Source organism: Aotus nancymaae, unplaced genomic scaffold, assembly GCF_030222135.1.
Source record: "Aotus nancymaae isolate 86718 unplaced genomic scaffold, 86718_ANA_hifiasm-v0.15.2.pri h1tg000006l, whole genome shotgun sequence".
In the NCBI taxonomy this organism is placed as follows: Eukaryota; Metazoa; Chordata; class Mammalia; order Primates; family Aotidae; genus Aotus; species Aotus nancymaae.
Window position 1 is genome coordinate 87,320,553 of NW_026988417.1, and position 24,754 is coordinate 87,345,306.

At 34.9% G+C, this 24,754-nt stretch overlaps 1 protein-coding gene across 11 annotated transcripts in view; it reads left to right on the forward strand.

Moving 5' to 3' along the window:
• The window catches only part of PDLIM5 (PDZ and LIM domain 5), a 220,485-nt gene that overhangs the window by 125,290 nt on the left and 70,441 nt on the right, over nucleotides 1-24,754 (forward strand). For 3 of the 11 annotated variants that reach the window (XM_012437702.3, XM_012437697.3, XM_012437704.3), the window contains exons 6-7: nucleotides 7,806-7,978; nucleotides 8,670-8,706. In XM_012437702.3, coding sequence (XP_012293125.3) covers nucleotides 7,806-7,978; nucleotides 8,670-8,706 — 210 coding nt within the window. Of the gene's footprint in view, nucleotides 1-2,031; nucleotides 2,049-5,241; nucleotides 5,257-7,521; nucleotides 7,540-7,805; nucleotides 7,979-8,669; nucleotides 8,707-9,231; nucleotides 10,375-24,754 lie in introns of those variants that run through there. The other 8 variants (XM_012437695.3, XM_064369296.1, XM_012437696.3 and 5 more) reach the window with 6 other exon arrangements.

Sequence of the window (24,754 nt, forward strand, 5' to 3'; positions counted from 1 at the left end):
TTTGATCAGATTTATTGTTACAAAAATGTACCTTAAAAGGAAAACAAAGGGAAATAATCTGCACGCCTGATAGTTTTTACCAATGTCAGTTCCCAGGAAAATATAATTAAAATAATTGTGTGGATAGGTCCGTTCTATGAGATAATCCCTTCCGAATGTTAATTCCTGTAATGAAGAGGCTGTGCTTTCTGTAGCACTGCTGCCATGGCAACTTTGGGGCTTTGAAAGAGAAGGTGGCAAAACTCCAGGCTGCTGCTGAGAAGGAGAACAGAAGTTCTGGAAGAATAGCTCCTGGGCTGAGAGAGAGAGAGAGAGCGAGAGAGAGAGAGAGAGAGAGAGGAAAACCACTATCCTTCAAAGAAGATGTTATTTTTTCTTTCATGTGAGGAAGAGAAGCGGTATGGAGTGTTCAGGAGTGTTTGGTTCTAACTTTTTTTTTTTTAGTATGTTTATTTTAAGACAATAGATTTTCGAGTAATCAGAGTAGATACCTTGCTAAGAAAAATGCTGCCTGTCAAATGCAAGCCACACAGAAGACTAAAACAGAAGTTTACTATGTTTATTAAATTCCAGGTTCAGTAGAAAAACATCCATTGAAGGAAATATCTTAACTAAAATCTCTTCTACTAGCACTTACTGAAATCTCATAAAAAAGTCTTCTTAATGGAAATCTGCAGAGGTAAAAGCAAACTGAGGTTATGGAAAAGTACTGCATTTAAAACATCTGAAAATACAAAGCTTAAGTTTAGTGCGTTATAAGCACAACTTTGGTGATAAAACTTGAAATGATTTAAAGCTTATTATTTTAAAACTGAAACTAGGCAGTGTTATAGAGCCTTTATGATGGCTTCTTAATCAACAGACAGTGTTTATTAAAAGCACATGCCTGCTGTCCAGCACTGTGCAAAATTCAGGAGAAAAGAGATTATTACATATTTTACATCATTATCAGGCAAGTAACGGTGTTGCATTTGCAAACTGGGTGTATATAAAAATAGCTTGATTTCAAATATTGTCCAGATGTTAGGACAGTAAAAACTTGATTACTCTGAAAATAAAGTGTATTGTCTGTGAAACTCTGAGACACATTGGCAGTGCCCTTTCTTTCTCTCACTATATTTAGATTATAGGAAAAAAAATAAATTACACACTTTACTGGTCAGTGATGTGTCATTTTGAAGAGTAGGTGTTTTGTGCTATTAATGGATACATTTTTTGCATGAGCTGTCAAACTTCTTCAGGAATCAGCATCAAACTTGTTACTATTATATTTTCCAGATTTTTATATTATTGCAAAATAGTGCAACAAAACTTTTCTAAAGTTGAGAGTTGTTACTTTATAGTTATATTAGTTACTTTTTAATTTTAAAAACAATACATATCAATGATCAAAAATTTAAGCGTTCAGAAGGATGTAAAGTTAAATGCTTAACTTGTCTTTTTCCTCAAAGCACCAGGAAGACTATTAGTTTTTAAATGATTTAAGGTAGCTGGCTAGTTTGATAGATATTTTACACAAATTTGTATAGGATTGATAAACATAAGACATAAACAGATGTGAAGCATCATTGCTAAGAAATAATTAGGTATTCATCCTAATAGCATGAAATCTGTACATGTTGTTGATATTTTTAGAATATTTTAAAATAATAGTATGTAAGTATTCCTGTTCCTTCTTATGAGTAAGGATTAAGGCATGTTAAGAAACTTTAAATCTTTCTTCTATATGTACAAATTATTGGTCATGGCTGGCAGTTTTCGTTAACTACTCTCCTTACTCTACTAAGAGCAAAATAGGACTTGTTTTGCATCAAGTAGTTTAAGTGATTTACCTTTTCCCTTTCCATATATCCTTGCATTATAATGTGCCACTGCTTTCAAGAGGTAAGTCTTTTAGTATCTTATAAGATTTTTAATGTTGTTGGACTGAAATTTCTTCTAACAGCTCCTGTGTGGTATTTTGAAGAACCCGGGAAGACTGAAAATATAATGATGTGGTAGTAATATTTTAAAATACTTTTCTCTTTGCAGAAAACGCAAGTGACAAAGTTAGTATCTGCATTACTGGAGAGGAAATATGGTGATTTATATATGAGTAAACAGCATGAATGCCTGATTTTTGCAAAATTAAGCTAAATTTTGCAAAAGAGCTATAATTTAGAATAACCACATTTAGTGTTTTCAGTAAGTTTGGTTTGCATTGCTATGTTGTGGTGAATTGCTTTATAGTAATAAATAGTAGTGTTTAACATAAGTCATAAAACATATATGGGGTTTGCGATATATTAATGTAAAAGAAGCAGTGCTTGGGAGAATGTAATTTATATCAGTCAAGACTGGTAGAACACAAAGATAGAAGAGAAAGCATAAACATTTATACCACTAGTGAATAACATATGTAAAACTGAGTTGATGTCCAAATTATTGTCAAAAGCCAATGGTGAAGTCTCTTAAGAACCTTTATGATTTTTCCAGAGAGTTTTAATTCAATGTTGCTGGCAGGTCCAGACCTCTATATGTACATTTGTGTGTCAGTGGTAATAGAAAGTCCACACGTCTTTGAAATGTGTTAAGAAAGGTAATTACCAACTTATTAAATGTCACTGTTGGTGTAGATGTTGGGAATCAATATGGTATAACTTTCATACTTCACTTTTGTGTTCCATTGGTATTGACACAACACTGGCTAATGATTACTAGCTTTAAAAATACATAAAAATCACATTAGATAAGAACTTAAAATAATTTTTATTAGTTAACATGGTTATTCTGAATGTGTACTAAAATTTCTTTAGTATCAAACTATAATGTAGAATTGGAAATACAAACTATCTATCTTGGGACACATCCAAGATAATTAACTTCTGAATTATCGGAGCAACTTCATTCTAATGTGGCTGTGATATCACCAATTGAACAGTTTTATGGTATATGTATGTGTGTGTGTGTATATATATATATGAATATTGCACACCAATGTAAACATCCCCAAACCCTGTTTAATTTTTTGTCCATTTAAATTCTTCTGCACAAAGACTTAGGCTAGTTACTAGATTCCAGTGTAAAAAATGTTTGACTTGTAAAGGGGGGAAATGGGATTTGGAAAAATAAGCATTTAAGTTAGATAGAATTTTTTTTTTTAATTCAGGGTTAAGATTCATTAATCTATTAGGTATTACTATGCATTGTTTTAGGTGTTTTTAAATGCATTATGTGATTTGATTCTTTAAACTCTGATGCCAAGAGATTACATACCTTTTTCAAGTCGCATATCTTAAAAGTAATAGAGCTAATATTTGATCCTAGCTCTTCTGTAGCCAAATTTTGATGTGCCTTTCCCTGTGTCACCTGCTTGTGACTTTGACTTTTTTCTGTGACTTTGAATCAGTATTTATTCTTAATGATTATAGAATTGAATTGAGGTTATATGAATCAATTAATGTGCATGTACTACAATTCGGTTAGATACTCCTCCCCACTTTTTTTTTTTTAAGCAGTTGGGGAATCTGTTCCAACAATAAACCTGTATTTGTTTAGTTTTCAAAATGCCTTCAAATGTGTTAAACATAAATCCTTAGAGGAAGTCTGAAAGATAGAGAATTTGTCATTGATTTCACTGTTGAGGAAAATGAGGCTTCTGTAGGTTGCAGCTTGCCTAGGGCATGGGGGAAAGTGGGCAGCACAGCCAGAATGAGAAGCCAGATCACCTGGCTATCATGTTAGCACATTTGCCACTGCTGTGTATGATGAACTATTTCATTTAGGCAGATTTTCTAAAATATGTAAAAATCTTTGTTTGACATATTCAGATTGTCACCTTTAGGTTGAAATCAGTCAACCCTCCAGTTGCTGCCCCTCACCACACTATTGAACATTTGACCACCCCCTTAACTTCATATTAATATAAAACATTTTTCCTAGACTTTAGAATGTTTAAATATACATCTAAGATTCAACTCTCATCTTTTCAAGATGAGGTTATTTTGCAAAATGATTTCCCTGCTACTTAAAATAACAAGGCAGAAGAGAGAATGCTGTGTCTTGTGCCTACGGAAGAGTAAAAACAAGCAAACTATTGAGACCAACTTAATCCTGCATCTCACCCTCACTCATTATAACTCAGCCCTCTGTTGAGTTTATGAAACTGATTTTGACATGTAGAAATATAGCAACACTGACCAGTTTTAACATTAAAACTGGTAGGCAGTTTTTCTTACTATGTTTGTAATGAATTGTAACTTACTCTGACTAAACATCACTGTAGAACTGAAGAATACTGTAGTGTGTTCTTTGGCAAACTATACAGTTTATACTTTAGTCTTTTCTATCCTCAATGTAATTTGACTGTGTTTTTAACGATTCTGCACTTAATAGGCTATGTGAATGAATTATGTTTTGAAGTTCTCCCTCTCTTCAGGTGTTACTAACTTAGTTCCTTTACAATGTCTTATCAAACATGCCTTCTGGGCAATAATTATGTCACTTATAATACAGAACTATGGAATTCCCACAAATCACTTACTGGAACTTGGTTGTGAATGAGGATGTTAGTAATGAGGGACAGGGGAGAGTAAGAAAATTGAGTGATAACTCATTATTCATGTTCCACTGTTCTTCCTACATTTTTCATCATAATCACTACTAAGAAACAATAAAATTTTCAAATGACATTTTTAAAAATAACATATGATTCAGGATAATTCATGTCAGAAAATATACTTGCTATTAATACATACTTCTATTATGTGAGACTGAAAGATATTTCTCTTTCTTCTGATTTTCAAAGTGATTCTAAAATGATCTATTTCTACATTTTATATCTGATTGCTTTCCGTCCTTTGTTAAGAACATAATAAGAATTTGGATTCTTGTTTAAATGATTTTTATAAAACCTTGTACATTTAAAAATAGTGGTCACTTGATACTTGAATTGGCATTAATATATAAAATAGTTTTCATTGTTTTGTGGGGTGGGGAACAAAACTGTTGTCTTGATTGTAACAATGTAGTAGAATTTTGACTAACATTTGTTCATTTTTTTGTCTATGTTTATATGATTATTTTGAAGCATGTTGTTTGTGTGACATCTTCACTGAAAATCATTGTTTTGAATTTTATTTCATTTTCTTTTCTTTTTCTTCTTTTTTTCCCCTTCTTTGTCTGTTGTTCATCTTCTGGGGAACATCAATGTCTTCTCTACTCTATCACATCTTTTTTTGTGTGTATATCATTCTCCCTCAGTAACCCTGGCACTGTGTAAGTACTTAACCAATGGTTCACTTTGTAATTGTCTCTGTAACTTTCCTTCTTTCCATTTAACACTACCAGCATATTTTGTTAGGATCTTCTCATTACAAGAATTCTCAAAAATGTTAAAGAGCATAAGAAGCATTTTTTTTTTATGCTAGAGAATTTTGTATGCATCAGTGGTATGTTTGGAACACCCACATTTCTGTAATGAAAAACTTAGTAAGTTAACCGATTATTCATTGGGATACATGAGTAGTATGGAGAGTGTATAATGGAGTTAGAACAGTAGTTTCGGCTTTCCTTTAGTTTATTATTATTAATATTTTAATGTCTATATTTTGAAATAAATTACTTGCTCTTGAGAGTAAAGTTTACATTCTAACCCAAATGCATTTTTTAAAATAAAATTATTGAAATTTTTCTTTTCCTTCATTATAGTCATCACACTCTAGAGTTTCAGAATCAGAAAGCACTAGTAAATGTTTAGAAACTTCTCATCATTTGGCATGAGACCTTAAGGGGTGATAAACAACACAAAGCATCTAAGGGGTACTGTACTTTTTACAAATGTGTGATAGCTAAAAATGCTGCTTAGGTGGTGTTGTTGTATTAGTCTTGGTATCTTAGCTTGACACCGTTGTTTTGTTTTTAGAGACCAAACTTTTTATAGAGGATAAAATAGTCTTGTGTTTGAAATTGGCATCATTTAAGAGTAAACTACACTCAATACTAGTAGAGAAATTTAAAACTATAGTAAGTTTAGTAGCTGAATGTAAAATTTTTCAAGTACATGCATAAGATAAAGAGTTGTCTATTTTATGTCTGCCAGAGACAGAGTGTTTATTAAGAAATCTATGCTTATTTCCTAATTTTAAAATGTTTTGTCCATTTTTAAAATAATTAGGCTTTGTTCAATATTAGTGGAAGGTCTTTTAGATATTTTACTTATGGAATCATATGATGTTACCATATTACCATAAGTTACAGTAGTTTTTACTATTTTGTGCATAAATATTGATTTTATTATTTTATATATGCAGATTATTCATAGTGTTAGAACACGTATTGCATTGATTTTCTAGTAATCATAAAAGAATACATTATGATGATCATTACTGCATGTTATATATGGAGGAAAGCACTTTACTTACTTACTCTTATTTGTTCTTAAATAACCCTTTAAGATGCAAGTCTTATTTCTCAAATGAGGAAATAAATTGAGCTTAGAGAAATGACTTGCATAAAGCACATACTAAATCTGACTTTAAGCCAGTGTTACTAACTTTAATTCTATCATGTTCTTCACTGGGGAGAAACTTTTCCAGTGTGCTGAGACAGCTTTGGTTGCATTAACTATTAAATGGTAACAGTCATTTGGCCTGCGGATAGCACTGTGATTTTCTAACAGGCAGTTGAACCTAGCAGGTGTTGCCACTCACATCAGACTACATTTATAACACTTTCTGTACTCAGATCTTGTGCCAGTAGTCTGCTAATCCAGACTCATGTTTCTTTTTCTCTTTTGAAATTAAACTCATAGCCTCCAAAAATTTGCATTTGCCCTATTTTGAGGGGGAAGAAGTGGAGACTAGTCATTATGTTCAATATATTATACAGAAATATATATTGCAAATTCCTTTGTATTTATGCCCTGTTAAAAGAAAATATGTTTGTAGTAAACTCAAAGTTCCTAAACTCTGTAGTTTACACATCTTTTTCACATATTTAATCCTCAGAACAGCACTATCTTGTATGTGATATTCAAGAGACTGACTTTCTAAAGAGTCTTAGAGCCAAGCTGTAAATTCTGATCTTTTAATACATATTTCAGTAGTTGCTAATATGCCATACCTCCTTTTCATTATGTCGATCCCACACACAGCTTTCTTTAGAATAAGGAATACCTGTGCATATGAATGAGAAAACTATAGAAAATAATAGTTCGGACTTGTTCCAAAGTTGTGTTTGGAATTGCTCATGTAGCCTCTACTAAACCATACATGTTTCCTGGGCCTAGTGAAGATTCGATCATTTAATTTCATGAAAGCCAGTATATTCTAGCAGCATACTGATATTAACAGTGGTTGTGAATATAGTCCACATCTGTGTTTTTTATGGCATACAATGAACGATACAAATAATTTCAAGTTTGATTTTCACTCTGTGGACTTTCATTTTCTAGTTGTCTTCTTTTTTTTCTTATCATTTTCCTTTCCTTTTTCTTCATGTTGGAAATCTTTTCTTCTGCTGCCTTCCTCTGCCAATTTAAAGGAAAATTCCACCTAAACGGTAATCTTTCTGTTGAATACATTGTTATAGCATTATTTTATATTAACATTATAAGTGCAGTTTTTAACTTATAATTTTAAAAACCTAGTCTATTTTAGACAGATCTTTTAAACAATTGAGGCCAAATATACTTGCAAAGCAAACTGTTTATATAAAAGGAACACTGAAGATTAAACATAAATTATAAATAATTTAGTAGAAGATATTTTATCCTTTTAATATAATTTTATGATTTTTAATTCTTTTTGTTTTCTTCTTAACCCTAGCCCACCAAGAAAACACATTGTGGAGCGCAATACAGAGTTTTATCATATACCCACTCACAGCGATGCCAGCAAGAAGAGACTGATTGAAGATACTGAAGACTGGCGTCCAAGGACTGGAACAACTCAGTCTCGCTCTTTCCGAATCCTTGCTCAGATCACTGGGACTGAACATTGTGAGTGAACTTCTCGGTATCCTAATGGATGAATGGATTTTTTTTTTTTTTTTTTTTTTTTTTTGCCACAGAGAGTAATATTTAGACTGATTGGTAGTTGTCAGAAAACAACCCTAAGACCATTTGCTTTTAAAATGTGCTGTACATAATACAGGTAATATAAATAAGAGTCCAAGCCAGGCGTGGTGACTCACTCCCGTCATCCCAGCACTTTGGGAGGCTGAGGTGGGTGGATCACCTGAGGTAACGAGTTCGAGTCAACATGGTGAAATTCTGTCTCTACTAAAAATGCAAAAATTAGCCAGGCATAGTGGTGGGCACCTGTAATGCCAGCTACTCGGGAGGCTGAAGCAGAAGAATTGCTTGAACCTGGGAGGCAGAGGTTGCAGTGAGCTGAGATCATGCAACTGCACTTCAGCCTGGGCAACAAACAGAGGGACTCTGTCTCAAAAATAAATAAATAAATAAATAAATAAATAAGGCACCAGTCCAGGAGAGTAACATTGAAAAGTATAGAAATAATAGTAGTTGTACTAACTATGGTTTATAACCAATAACAGGCTACTATGGAATTCATTTTAGTGGCTCCATGAAACTTGAACATTTGATATTGATTGGTGCAGGTAATTGCTTATGTGATTTTGAAGTTAAACAAAACAAACTAATGTTGGATATTGCTTATTTATTTCAGTGAAAGAATCTGAAACCGATAATACAAAGAAGGCAAAGTAAGTTCTCCATCTTTTTGTCAATTGAATGTTTTCCTTTCATGAATGATCTCAATTTGGTTTTTCACATTGTCAAGTGTAATGGTATGGCATTTTATTTTTGCAACTAGAAGCTAAGCATTTAACTTTGTTGCCTTTTGTGTGACCTAAACGTACAACTTGCGGATTTTTACAGTAGTAGATATTATCTGGATTTTAAGGCTTGTTTTCCTTAGTATTGAAATAAGAAGTGGGCAGAAGGGTGTATTTCGTGGTGCTTTGCTAACAATACATCTCTGTGAATGAGCTCATGTGTTGTCTTGCAGTCACTTTATTTTGAGTGTAAAAATGTATGTTTCCAAGAGGGATCTATGGATTAATTTCTATATTTCTAAAAATGCTCTACCCTTAAAATCTTTGCCACTTAATAAAACAGCTCTGTGAAATTAAGCTTATATAAGGCATGTTTTCTGCATGATGGAATTAGCCTAGAACCTTTTTCCTTCTCTTATGACTCTTCTATCACTCTTTTTTTTATTTCCACAGGGAAAAGATACCCCTTCACGTCTTTAGTCCCAAATACACAAAATTACGTGACTGGCACCATGAAGTTTCAGCACGTGCTCTTAACGTACAGTGATTTATGAGCCTTGCCCCCCAAGCAGCCAGCACATACCTTTTCATTTACATTTTTTTCAACTTCATAGCAAAATCTGTATTAAATTTGCCTTATGAAAAAATAGAACTTTTTCTATACTTTTCTAACAATTTCCTATTGTTGTGAGAAAAGGAAGATGAACATATTTTGTGCTAGTTGGTAGCTCACAAGTGTAAAACTGAAAAAAAAAAAAAAAGAAAATTAAGGGACTAGATCTATTCAGTGGATTTATATCTGTTTTTCTTGCTATTAGGGTAGTAACCTTGGAAAATGAATTATTTTCATAAGTTGAATTTGGTTAGTTGATTGGTTGAAGCAGAGGATAATGGGCAAATAATATCCTTGTCTAATTTGGAAAATACTTCCTTTATGTTATTATTAACATTTCCCAAGTTTACTTTATAAGTTCATTATTATGTAATGTTCAAAGTTGATTATAAATTATTCTAAATAAGTAAATATAAGGAGGCAAGAATAAACAGAGAAGACTTTATTAAAGAAGAGTGCATTGTAGATTTAGGTATCTTTTAAAGTAGGTACTATTAAGGATGGCTGTATGAAGAGGAGGAAGTCCAGATTTGGCTCCTGAAAAAGGAAAGAAGAGAATTTTATCCCTATTTGCAATGGAGAAACACAGTGTTCTTTGGTTTGGTTGGATTTGCAAATCCTATTTCCTATCAAAGGAAATATCTCTAAGCTAGTGGATGTTTTTAGAGTATAGACAATTTCTAGGTATTAACTAATAAGATATAGAAAGGATACCTTTGCTTTTTTTATCAGAAAAACGTAAAATAAATTACAATATGAATCATTATGAGACATCAGAGAAATACTTTACTTAGTGATATAAATTACTGTGCATTGCTGCTATTCCTAGGAAGCTGTGTTTTGGGCAATACATGGAAGCTAAATATATGACCAGAAATGCTTTCTGCCTTGTAATATAGTGTATTATTTGTTAGAGCTAAATTTAGTAATAAACACATTTTGAAGTTTTGAAAAGTATTGTAATAAAGTTGCCTTTAACTTGGCTTTGTACTTGTTCTGTTTCCTTGAGGCTAGACACAGTGCCATCCAGGACTTGTTACAATATAACTGGGTAAAATAAATAATTCTCTGACATTTCATTTGGAAACATTTTTAACTTTGTGAAGTTACTAAAATATGAGTATAAAACATGGCAAATGATCATGTTTGATTATTTCCCCCTGAATTATTACAATATTTAGTATCCTATGTGAGTAACATATAAGATCAGTTGACTATTGCACAACATAGAATTATTATTTATGTGAAAATACTACTGAAGGACCTTGCCTGCATTCAAGGGTCTATTTTTATTTTTCGAGGTATTCTTTCACTTTAGTGATATAATAGTCTAGTACAACTTACTGATAATTTGGAGAAACTAACATTAATCTTAGATAGTGATTGATAAAATTTGTCCTATCAAATGCATTTTAAAATAATTCTAGGATTTATCTATGCTCATTTCTAGTATACTTCATAATATGTAAGACATCTGTCTTTTATTGTATCAGTTCTTCTTCAGATATTAAGCCAGAGGTCCCGCCTGCTTGGTTTTTATGATGCTGACATCAATCCCAGTTATAACTATGTCTCTGGCCTCTGTAAGAAAATCTACTTTCTTAGACCAGGCTTTCCTATACCCAGTAATTCTTTCTGGATCCCAAAAGATGATGTCTGAAAGATGATAGAATTTAAAGCCTCAAAGAATTAAATGGTGTGGTAGAGTAAACATGGTATTTTCCACCAAGAATCCAATTTCTAGAATAACTGCAGAGTTGATAGAAAGAATGACTCAAAAGAATTTTAGGTAAATGGAAAAAATTTTCCCTAATACAGACAAGACAACATGTATCAAGTTAAAACTTAAAACAGCTGTAATTAAAATAAAAATTTAATACGTTGCATAATTAAAAATGAAGTATTTAGTGTTTCATTGAAAGCATAGACTTAGATAAATAGAATGATTCGCACTTGAGTATGAGGATAAATGTTCAGCCAGGATCATACAGGACATTCCATTTGACCCTGTCAGAAGATGAATTCCTGAGCTCAGTGAATCTCCTGGGACATCTTATATTCTTAGCTTAAAAGCTAGCCAAAAATTATAAAAGCTTCTTGCAAAAATATTATTGTAAATCTGGTGACCTAATTTATGACTTGCTTTTGTTTGTCTCTCCTATACAGACTTTCTTCATTATAGGCTTGTTGTTTATATATATATATTTACACTTTATGTTCTGGGGTACATGTGCAGAACATGCAGGATTGTTGCATAGGTACCTACCTGGCAATGTGGTTTGCTGCCTCCATCCCCCCATCACCTATATCTGGCATTTCTCCCCATGTTATCCCTCCCCAACCTCGCTACCCCGCTGCTGTCCTTCCCCTATTCCCCAACAACAGACACCAGTTTGTGATGCTCCCCTCCCTGTGTCCATGTGTTCTCATTGTTCCACACCCACTATAGGCTTGTTTTTAAGGTGAAATTGGGAAGTTTCTCTCAAGAATGTTTTCAACATTTCTTTCTTTCTTTTTTTTTGAGACGGAGTATTGCTCTGTCACCCAGGCTGGGGTGCAATGGCACAATATCGGCTAACTGCAACCTTCACTTCCCAGGTTCAAGCACTTCTCCTGCCTCAGCCTTCTGAGTAGCTGGGATTACAGGCATGCACCACCATGCCCAGCTAATTTTCATATTTTTTTTAGTAGACAGTGTTTCACCATGTTAGCCAGGCTGGTCTCGAACTCCTGACCTCCAGTTATCCACTAGCCTTGGCTTTCCAAAGTGCTGGGATTACAGGTGTGAGCCACTGCACCCGGCTTCAACATTTTTTTCTTACAGTGTTTTATCATTCAGAAGACTGAGTGTCTCACCATGGTCCAATGTATTTTTGTTACCTCAAAAATTACTTTTTTTTGTGGAAACAGAAGCATTCTTTGATGCATTTTTATGCTCTTTAGGAAGGCTCAGATATATAGACATCTTAGAGCTTGTTTAATAAAAATTGTGGTAGTAGGTCACAGTAGCAGTTCCTTCTTTTAATCAAAAATTTTCAAAAATATAGAATGAATTGCTTTTCCCTCCAGATATATAATTTTGTAATTATTGTGTTTCTGACATGTATTTAAAATCATATAAATCGTAAATATTTACTCATTGCCAGCATTCATTCTTTCAAATGAATAATTACTGAATATGTAAATGCCAGGCACTAATCAATGTGTTGGGGATACAATAGTGAATAACAGATAAATGTTTAAGCAAGATGATATGAGCTAATTGTGTTACCAAGATAATAAGTTAATATAAAATAAATTTGGCTTAGTCAAGGAAGGATTACTTTAGATTATGTGGACCTCTGAGGAGAACGACCTTAGTGCCAGCAGCTGGGAGAGGAAAAGGAGTCGGCCATGTGATAATTTGAGGGTGGAGAGACATGTGGAAAGGAGCATGGCAAGAACACAGAACAGAAAGGTCAGTGTGGCTGGAGTCCAGGCTAGGCAGGGAAGTGTGGTAGAGAAACAGAATTCCTGTGTACATGGACAAAACACTTATATTCTCATTACTATCCATAGCATTTTAAGTAGGAAACTATTATATCATATCTAATTGCTTCCAAATAGAATTAGAAAGTGAAGAAACAGGGAGGTTAGTCAGGCTGCTAAATGAAGTGCGCTCACCTAGTTGGTGCCAGTCCTGATTATTAACAATTTAATATTTTTCCTGTTGAGACCCAGTGAAGACCTAGAAAAGAGAAGCATAAATACAATATAGGTTGGTAACATGTATGTAGGGAACACAAACAGAATATCCTATAGAGCATACATAAAGCCATATAGAAAATACGAAAACACTTTGATGTATAAAACTTGACATATGCCCCTTCCACACTCTCTTGTGGAAGCCTGTCTTCCCCTCCTAAACTCCATCTCTCTCTATTCCCTTCTACTCAGTGTGGAAGCTCCTTTCCTCTCCTGGATTCCATCTTTCTGGATTCTCTCACTCAGTGTGAGAGTTAGCTGTTTTATTCTCTCTCCTTCTCCGGTTTCTCTCTAAATAAATCACTTTCTACAAAAAGAAACAAAACAAAACAAAAAAGAACTTGACATATGATGCTCTTCATAATAGTGATGAATTCGATGATTTAGTCTTCTCTGTAAAATCTTGGCTAGAATTATCTGGACTTTCCTTTTGTTTACCCCATTCCAGAAAATTCCTTAAACCAAATAAATATTTCCTTGCACATTCTTTCCAAAATAGGGATCATAGCATTTTTTTTTTCTTGGTTAGAAGTAGTAAGAAGCAGCAAGTGATAAATTCTGGGTTTTAGACTGAGCTTTGTGACTCACTGATTACTTTCTGACCCCCATTTCCACTTCTTTAAAATATGGAGCTAGAATCTGTGGTGGACACTGTGCTGCCCACTCAGATACCACTTCGTGGAAGACTTGATACCCTGCTGCTGCGAGTGTGGTGGGCAGACAACCCTCATGTGCCAGCCCCTTCACAAATCACCTCAGCTGCAGACAGCCCCTCTTCAAGGCCCTAGGCTTGGTGGGGCTGCCCACGTTCAGTGAACAGATTGATTGGGAGGAGAGGGAAGTCAAATACCCAGTCATATTAAGCCCAACTTGGAGGGGACCATTCTAGCTCAGGAGCTGCTGTGGAGTCAGCTGAGGCTGTCCTAAGTCTTGTTTTGGCAACTCCACCTCTCCTGCCCACTCCTGCTTCCTTTCCTGTCCTTTCCCCTTCACAGTTGTTGATCCTAGAGACATTTATTAATACGCATCCTGCATGCTAAGCTCTGCTTTCTGGAGAACCTGATCTGCAAAAGAATCATAATTTTTTAGATCCCAATTTAGACCTCAGTTACACAGGGTCTCTTTTATTCGTCTTCTCATCATTTTCTTTGTCTTGGTCACTTCTCATCTTTTCTCCTTAAATCTTCAACCCAGATCACAAACACAGCATTTAGAAGTCTTCAAAGTAAAAGATCAGTTAAGAGAAGCCTGAAAGGTATGTGGAAGTCAAAAGGAACATGCATTTTCTTTTCTTTTTTTTTTTTTTCTTTGCCTCAAGTAAAGGATGATTATTTGTTGACTTCATCACAGGCAGCCTGAGAGTAATGAGCAAGCAGATGAATTTAGAAATCAAATATAATCAGAGAGATGTGAACGAAGCAATGAAATGAGAAGCTTCAAAATGGGAAATTAGGATTTACCAAGTAAATGTAATCAACACTTAACAGGAAAGCAGCACTTAAAATATTATGATATCCCATGTTATGGTCTTCCATATATAGCATTTTGGAATCTTACATATTAGCCATTTAATTCATCACTTAATAAATTTTGTTTAAACACATCTGCTGTTTTCTTCACATCCTTTAAAGTTTACCTCTAGTTCTCTCCTGGGGAGATTCTGTTGCTGAGTAGCCTTTGGAAATGTATAGGGTAATGTACAGATATTAAAAGGAAGGAAGATGCTACTGGCAGCTAAAGATACTAAATGTCTTGTAACGCAGTGAAGAATCCTACAAACTGAAGAATCATCCAGCCCAATATTCCAGATGTGTGCTACTGAGAATGATTGGATTGAGTGTAAATGTTCCCTTTTCCAAGATTTTATTTTTATTTTTATTTTTTTGAGACAGAGTCTTTCTTTGTCACCCAGGCTAGAGTACAGTGGCACCATCATGGCTCACTGTACCTCAACCTCCCAGGTTCAAGTGATCCTCCCACCTCAGTCTCCCGAGCAGCTGGGACTACAGGCACACATCACCACACCTGGCTAATTTTTTATAGAGGCGGGGTTTCACTATGTTGCCCAGGCTGGTCTTGAACTCTTGGTGATCTGCCTGCCTCTACTGGCAGGAATTGAAGACCTGGAATTGAAGATGTGAGCCACCACATCTGGCCTAGATTTTCTTATTCCTTCCCATAATCATGCATTCTCACCTACAGAGCACCCTCTCCACTGCCCCACCACACAGTGGAAATAATCTTCTCACCTCTGAACTTAAATGCTATGTAATTTTTACCTTTCTTTGGGTACTTGCTTTTCTAGTTTGTCTTATGGATATGTGTGTACATGTCTTAAGTTTCCGACTCAAGTTTAACTCTTTAAAGACAAGAGTCTTAGTGTAATAGTATAAATTGGAAGGAAAAGGCATTCTAATAGACATGATATTTCTTCCTGGATGCAACTGTAGCTGTGTAAGTAGAGGACTAGCTATTCAATGAAATGACTATTCTTGAAGGTGGTTGTTAAGATGATCAAATTCATCTCTGGTAAACTACTTCTTCAATTAGAAATACACTGTTGTCAGTCACCTTAGGCTGCCACAACAAGATACACAGACTGGTTGGTTGGGACAGTAGAAACTTTTTTTTTTGAGATGGAGTTTCGCTCTTGTTACCCAGGCTGCAGTGCAATGGCACGATCTCGGCTCACCGCAACCTCCATCTCCTGGGTTCAAGCAATTCTCCTGCCTCAGCCTCCCGAGTAGCTGGGACTATAGGCGTGCGCCACCACGCCCAGCTAATTTTTGTATTTGTAGTAGAGGCGGGGTTTCACCATGTTGACCAGGATGGTCTCAATCTCTTGACCTCGTGATCCACCCGTCTCGGCCTCCCAAAGTGCTGGGATTACAGGCGTGAGCCACTGCGCCTGGCCTTTTTTTTTTGTTTTGAGATGGAGTCCTGCTCTGTCACCCAGGCTGGAATGCAATGGTGCAATCTCAGCTCATTGCACCCTCTAACTTGCGGGTTTAAGTAATTCTCTCACCTCAGCCTCCCAAATAGCTGGGATTACAGGTAACTGCCACAATGCCTGGCTAATTTTTTTTTATTTTTGTATTTTTAGTAGAGACGGGATTTCTCCATATTGGCCAGGCTGGTCTCAAACTCATGACCTCAGGTAATCCACCTGCCTCAGCCTCCCAAAGTGCTTACAGGCTTCAGCCATCATGCCTGGCCAACAATAGAAACTTATTATCTCATAGTTCTGGAGAGCATAAGTTCTAGGTCAAGGTGCCAGCAGGGTTAGTTTCTGTTGAGGCCTCTCCTCATGGTCATAGATGGCTACTGTCTCACTCTGTCTCCTCATGTGGCTTTTTTTCTGTGGGAGCACAGAGGAAGAGTGAAAGCTCTGGGTTCTCTTCTTCTCATGAGGACATCAGTTCTATTGGGTTAGGATCTCACCCTTATGACCTCATTTAACCTTAATTACCTCTTTAAAGGACCTATCTCCAAATGGTCATATTGGGAGTTAGGGCTTCCACATATGAATACTAGAGGAATACAGTTTGGTCCATAATATACACCAACTGTCTTTGTATACTAATCCTCCTTTTGATAGATTATCATTTAAGAAAAAGTTATTCTTAAGTAGAATTATTGACTTGGACCCAATTTGGAAGTGTTCATCTCTCTTATGGTGCTTTCTTTTTTCCTTTGGATGACAGGTACCTGTCTCCATGTTCTCTTTCCTCAACTAGAGTATAAGCTCTTTGAATACAAGAATTTTAGTATCCCCCACCACGTTTGGTACTAAGAGTTACTAATCATATATAATGGCATATTTCTCCAATTCTCTAATAGTTGAATTTTAGGGAAATTGTTTACAGCGTGGCACACACAATCTCTAATGCAATATAAGTTCAACATAAATATCAAGACATTAAAATAGCAAAACATTAATACCTGTATTGAAAGTAAAGTGAAACCATACCTAAGTCACTTGAAAAGGGAATTGTACTTTGTTGGAGTAATCTAATTGCCAAAAGTTGACACTTTTATCTTGATATTTTGTTTGTTAATTAGTTGTAAAAGACTTTTTTTTTCATTAAGTGAACATTTGTTTTTTAATGTCTTCCTTTGTGTTTTTGGTGTGTTTCAACATGAAGAGGCATGGTAATTCCCCTGAGGAGAGAATAACAATTTTAGAAATAGGCATGTGAGATGCTTAGTTAGTGCTCTGAATAGAAATACTAATAGAGAAAATTTTTATCATTAATAAGGAAATGTTTAAATTTATGAATCTAAGCTACAACATTGATTTAAAAGAGGCAAGAGCCATCTTATCAATAATATATTAATAATAGAGAGTTAATAATATGTGGCCTACCAGAATAGAGAATTATGGGAGACCATAGAAAATTTTATTTAAAGATAATTATGTTACACACACTCACACATGTTTATGCTGAAAAATCATATTGTCAAATTTCAGTTAAAGAATGTTTTTCTTGATCTCACCATGTTCTCATTTTCTACTATAATAGTAATATCAATCTATGTAGTTTAAAATTTTTAATGCTATATATGTACAAAGTAGCATTTTAATTTAGCAAAAGGATATCTAAAATAATGATCAAAACATATTTTTATCAGTCTTTGTCTCCCTTGCTTAAAGAATGATGGGTTCTGATTTTTCACATATTTATTATGGTTGTATTAGTCTGTTCTCATACTGCCATAAAGAACTACCTGAGACTGGGTAATTTATGAAGAAAAGAGGTTTAATTGACTCACAGTTCTGCATACTTACAGGAATCATGGGTGGGAGGCCTCAGGAAACTTACAATCATGGTGGAAGGTGAAGGGGAAGCTGGTACATCTTCCCAGTGGCGGAGCAGGAGAGAGAGAGAGAGAGAGAGAGAGAGAGAAGGGGGAGGGGCCACACACTTTTAAACAACCACAACTTGTGCGAACAAACTCACTGTCATGAGAACTGCATGGGAAAACCACCCCAATGATGCAGTCATCTCCTGCCATGTCCCTCTCTCAATACTTGGGGATTACAATTTCACATGTGATTTGGGTGGGGACACAGAGCCAAACCATATCAATGGTTAAGAATTATATGGTATGATATGGCTTCGCCTATTGTCAAAGAATTCAAATGCTCATTAGGAGAGGAGTGACTGCTTCTCTCTTTAGTAAAAAAAAACAATTCAAAGTCAGGTTGCCAGTTACAATACCCAAACTGAAACAGTTACGTTGAGGGGGAAACCATCTTCTTATAGGCTATCCTCTATATTATAGGCTACCAAATAATGTCCACATGATTTTTGACTGAAGGCCATTAGAATGGGATTTTAGCACTGGAAGAATAAAGTTACTTCTTGAGGAGAAACCCATTGCTTTTGTATATTTATTGAAAATTTAGGAAGCTTAAATTACATATTTCTGAACATACTGTTTTGTAAGTTTTTTTTAAACTTTGCTTGTTGATATTCACTGACCCACACAAAATAGATTAATGAAGAAACACAGTTTGCTGACCCATCCCATGTCTTCATTATTGCTGTGTTTCACAAACATACTGGTCTCTTGTGACATATCCTTGTTAAAACACGTTAGTTGAGTATATTATCTAAAGCTGCCATTCTTCATAAGCTATGCAGAGAAAGCAGGAATTATTTCCTAGTCTGGTATTTGCACATATTTTCATGATGTAAGAATTAGCAATTGGACTTACCCCAAAATATAGAACAACAAGATACATTCCCACAAAATAATGTTTTCCAACCTGTAAAAAACACCATGGGCCAAAAAATGAGTATATGATCAAGTAGTTTTTGTCTCTTGCAAAAGATAAAATATTTGTAATTGATCTTTTATTTTCTGCTGGTTCATTATACTGTTTATGCAAATATTAGTTTGCTAACTACAATGTAAATGTCGCCATCTATTGAACATAAGTAATTACTACACTTCAGTTTCTTGTGAGACTAACACTTAAAAATTACTGAGGTGAGAAACATTGTTCTTATGTATTTTCACACCCAAATTGTTTAATTATCTGTTTAATATTGGAAATGCCTGTTTTTCTTAACCAAATTAAACTTGCACTATTAGCACTTATAAAGATCTGTTACTTATAAAAGTCAGTGTTTGCAATATGCAAAATTGGCTTTCATAGTCCCAGAATATTCACCAAGGTCCTTAGAGGCAGAATTTTGTCAGACTAGTGACCCTTCTCTTATGATGCTGTTTGGATAAGTTGTTTTCCATTTCACCTTTAGAGAAGTAAATTACACATTAAAATTATTGTGTTGAATTAAACCAGAAAAATTTTTTAAAAACTTACCTTTACTAAAACTCAGTATCAAAGAAGACTCCTGCACTTTAGTATTTTTTTTTAACTTCAAAAGAAATCACAACTTTAAAAGTTAATTAGAAGCATTGCTAATAGGTGGTCCTCAAAATCATGGAGAGTTTAATTTCTATCTTTTGCTGCTATTCTATTTTATGTATTTCAATCACATTGAAGGTTTCAGAAGTCCAAGTTTTTCTACTTTTATATTATGTGAAGGTTTGTTTATTAGAATGACATGATTTTATTAAAGAAAATCAAACCAATATATTACATAATATAGCATAAAGCATATGACAGATAAAGATATTAAGACATCTTCATTTTCCTTTTTTAGTCAAATTAAAGAACTCTATCTACAAATTGCATTTATCTTAAAATTAGTCTCACATATTCATGTATTCTCTTTTGTGTTTCTCTGTTTTCGTATCTATTAAAGGGTATTGTTTGAAGGCTACTCCTGTGTCCAGCTCTGTAATAGATGTTCATCTCACAGTTGCATCTAATTAATTACTCCCAAAGATTCTAAATTTATATCTTTGAAGAGAAGACTGTGTTAAAACTAAGGTGACACCTGTTGCAGAATTTTCAAATTAGTAATTCACACTTATTTTGCCTCTTCACATACTTTATCATCATATGCTGGTAATTCATAAGAAGAAAAAATTTGAGAATAAATTTCTGGAAGATTTTAATGGCTTCACGTGGTTGTATATCATTGGATAGACAATGGGTGAACTTGAAGCTTTAATACAGAGAAGCAACACTTAGACAAATTTGGTGGAATCAAGTTTAACCTTGGCTTACAGCAGTGGAATCACATACTTGATTGTTAAAATCAGCAAAGCTCTTAGCAGGGATGTTGGAGCAGTACCACATGTATGTTTTAAAAAAAATGTGCACGCATCAACAGTAAAACCAAAAATCCTTTATATTTGAAAGGTAAAACAATCAGATAGCATCCGTTCAGGGATAAGTAAAAAACAGAAGTGATGTTATCAAGGGTGATTATAAAACTAATAAATGCTCTGTGTTAAAAGACATAGCAAATAAAAATAACTGAAACCCAGAGGTGAATACTGAAAAGGTTTTGGTTTATTTACATGTGGAGGGATTTGAAGCCACAGATATAAAGTAATTCTAAATGGTTCTCACTAGGCTCTTTTTCTTAGTGATTTACAGCCCAGTTTATTTAGAGGATTTACAGAGGAGATTCGCTAAGTACTATCTGTGTTTGTTTCAAATCCTGGATGGGAAAGAGTGGTAAGAGGAGAATATAGTACTGATTTTCAAAAGAAAAAAAATTTAACGTCTAATCATAAACTAATTTGAACTTGAGGTCATCTGGAAACAAGTCTAGCAGGCATTCTGAGAAGCATGGCTAGTGAGCACTGAGAAGAGGGGGGCAGAATTTCCCAGACCCAGAATAAGGTCTCAAGAAACAGATTGCATCCATCTTAACACACATTGGATAGATTGGGGGAGATGTTAATTTTAACAATTCATCAAAGAAAGGCCCTTAAAATTCCTTTGAATTTAATAATGAAATGAGATTGATAAGTATTGTGTTTTTAAATGCATAAAAGGTTGAAGGAGTTGAAACAAAGAATATAGTTTAAAGGATTAATCAGTGACTTGGATGAAGACATCCACAACTTGCTGCCCATATTTGTGAGAACCATAAAGCAGGGAGATATAGCATATGTGTTCGATAACCGATAAGGTTGGCAAAACTAAATATTAAAGAAGTGGGAATTTTAAAAGAAAATAAACCCCGTAAGAGTTAGTCATGTAATATGGCTCCTAAAATGATAAGCAGTATTTCTGTGCTGCACTAGTAAATCCCACCCGGTGGCATATGATGCTAGTCCTTGATATTAATCTCTGTCAATTACATAGATAATCCCAGGAAAATCAACTGAAGACTCACTGAGACAATTAAGCTGTCTTTGGGTGAGAAGCAGTTATATGAGTAGTTGATACTGGGCTGGTTCTTTGACCTAAATCCAAGTGGGTCTTCTTCCCTAAACATTCTCCTTTAGTCTCAGGCCTCACTAATTAGCAGTGGCCCCTGCTCATGTTTAGCATATATTATATATATATATATATAATAAATATATCCAACAAATGTTTATGAGGTACTTAATTGTACTGGTTTCTAGGAAAATGAAGGTGCTATTATGAACTTAGTCTGGGGAGCAGATATGCAATGAAAAAGGAAAGTAAGGAAATAATATATTCTATAAAGTAATAAAATGCAACATGATGAATATAATGAGGACAGGGGAAGAGTAAGGTCATTAGACTCTACTTGGAGAAAAAGAAGATATTTGAGCTCAAATGTGAGTACCCTGCAGGAGTCAGTCATGTGGAAATGGAGGAGATATCCTCTCCAGGCAGAAGGAGCAGCAAATGCAAAGTCCCTGAGACAGGAATCAGTTTGGTGTGTTTAAGGAACTGAAAAAGAGCCATTATGAATGGAGCATAGTAAATAAGAGAAAATGATAAGAGATTACGTGAGGTAGTCAGGAGCCAGATTATTGTCTTCTAGGTTGTGTTAAGAAGTTTAGATTATTTTCCTAATTAAATGAGAGGCCCAATATAGGATGGTAGTCATGAGAGTAACGTCTGATGTATATTTTTAACAGATCACCCTGAATACTATGGAAAATTAATTGTAAGAGAGAAATAATGGAAGCAGGAAACTGTTATGAGTATTCCCATAGTTCAGGCAACCAATGTATTGGCCATGGAAATGGAGAGCATTGGATGGGTTTGTATTCTAGAGGAAGAGCTGATAGGTGTATAGAAATATTGAGGTGGAGGGTAATGGAAAGTGGAAAATTGGCTAGTGAGTGTGTAGCCACTTGGCTATCGTTCTGCAGTGCCAGCAGGACACTCATACTGGAGCATGAGGTACTGTTGTGGCCTTCTCAAGACGTGTCCTCTCTAAGGATTCACTGTGGGTGGCTCTTCAATGGTACACGTTCAGACAGATTCTTTTATATTTTCAAACAGGTAACTTGACTCAACACTATTTATTAAATAATACATGCCTTTTGTATCTTTATCCTGAATCTGAAAAATACCTTTATCATTTATAAATTTCTAATGTTAGCATTATGACAAAACTATAAAATGGCAGATTTTTGTCCCATATAAGAAGCTATTTCTAACTAGTACAAATCTCTGAATTCATGGATTGGAATGATCCAGTGAAGAAACAGATGATGGAAAGTGAGAGGGCCTAAGGTTAGTGATAAGTGCCCTGCAGTTACAAGGGAGTCAGGGTTTTATCAGGGAATTGCTCCAAGGGCTTTTAAGTTACTATTACACCTTAAAATCTTCATATTATATTTGCATTTTGTATAGATATAATATATGCCCATTCTTTACCTGTCTTTAGAGCCTATAGAACATTTTCTATATAGAGATCAAAAAATACTCTAGATAACTAAAGAATTTGCAAAATACTAAGTACTGAACACTTAATAATGATAAAATCCATTATGGAGAACAGAAGAGAAATGTATAAGTTAAGGCAGAGTTTGAAAGATGTGAGAAAATGGAAAATATGACCAAAGAGCAAACTCTTCCCTTAATACAAATGTCTTAGTTAGTTCAAGCTGCTAGAACAAAAATATCGTGGACTGGGTGGCTTAAACCACAAACAGTTATTTCTCATAGTTCTTGAGGCTGGGAAGTCAAGATCAGGACACCTGTACATTGTCTGGTGAGGGACTGCTTCTTGGTTCATAGATGATGCCGTCTCGCCATGTCCTCACATGGTAGGAGAAAGGGAACTCCCTGAGTTGTCTCTTATAAGGGACCCCATTCAAGACTGCTCCCTGCATGTGTGACCTAATCATCTCCCAAAGACCTCACCTCCTAATACCTTCACATAGGGAGTTAGGATTTTGACATATAATTTGGGGTGGGTGGGGCACAAACATTCACTGTACAGCAACAAATAATAAATTCCAGTGCCTTCAGCATTTTGTTTCCCTATGTTTTCCTTCCTTCAGTAAGTGGGAAGCTCCTAGAAAAATGATTTCTTTGAGTTAGTCCTTCTTTGCTCTTACAAAAAATAAACCTCATTTTGGGTAATATTTTTTTCATGTTTGATAATTTACTTCACAGCATTTTAGCCTCTAAGATCCGGTCTTCCTTGTCTGCCATGTGCAAAGCAAAGATACCTCTACTTGCTTATTTTTAAATTCTCAAGATGCCATCTATATAATAAATGTAGAATTAGCAGGCTCAAGTAATATTTTTGGGCTGCTATAGAAACAAAGACTATTGAAAATCAACTAATAAATTTATAGCTTATGATTGAGAGTACCAGAAATTCCCACCTGAGATTTAGTTGATTTAATTTTGCAGAAGGGAGATCATAGTTACAAATGAGCAGACTCAATATCTTTATTGTTACGAAGCTGGGAGAAGATACTTTTTTCACATGCCTAGCAGTTTCTTTGGCTAGCTATGCCAGTGAACCCCAAAAGGACAGAATCTGGCTATGACTCTGATATATTCTAGTTTCTGCCTCACAGTATTATTGCATAAAAGTTTGGTTTGTGGAATTAGAATAACAAGGACAATTTATTGCCATTTTCCTCCTTTACCTTTTAATAAAATGTGTGTTTCAAGGTTTGTGAGTTTTTCCATTAAAAACTCATCATGTGTGTATGTAATGTCACTCTCTTTGATCATTTTATCAGATTTAAATGCAGAAATAGGAAGCATTTAAAATTTTAATTGAATATGCTATTTTTAATGCTGTAAAAGAAAATGTTTGCATTATTTTTAAGATTTTAAAGGTTCGCCTTTGTGACAGATTTCTTCTTAAATAGTTTGCATGTAATTCCATCAAAATCTGGATAACCCAAATTAACATTTTGAAATTTTATTGCTGATAGAGAACTTTACCATCCTGCAGCCTGATTTCTTTTTGAGATGGAGTTTCACTCTCTCATCCAGGCTGAAATCCAATGGCGGGATTTCAGCTCACTGCAGCCTCTGCCTCCCAGCTTCAGGTGATTCTCCTGCCTCAGCCTCTCTAGTAGCTGGGATTACAGGTGCCCACCACCATGCCCAGCTAATTTATATAAATATATTTTTAGTAGTGACAGGGTTTTGCCATGCTGGCCAGACTGGTCTTGAACTCCTGACCTCAGGTGATCCACCCACCTTGGCCTCCCAAAGTTCTGGGATTACAGGCATGAGCCACCACACTAGGCCCCTGCAGCCTGGTTTCTGTTCTCCTCATTCCACTGAAG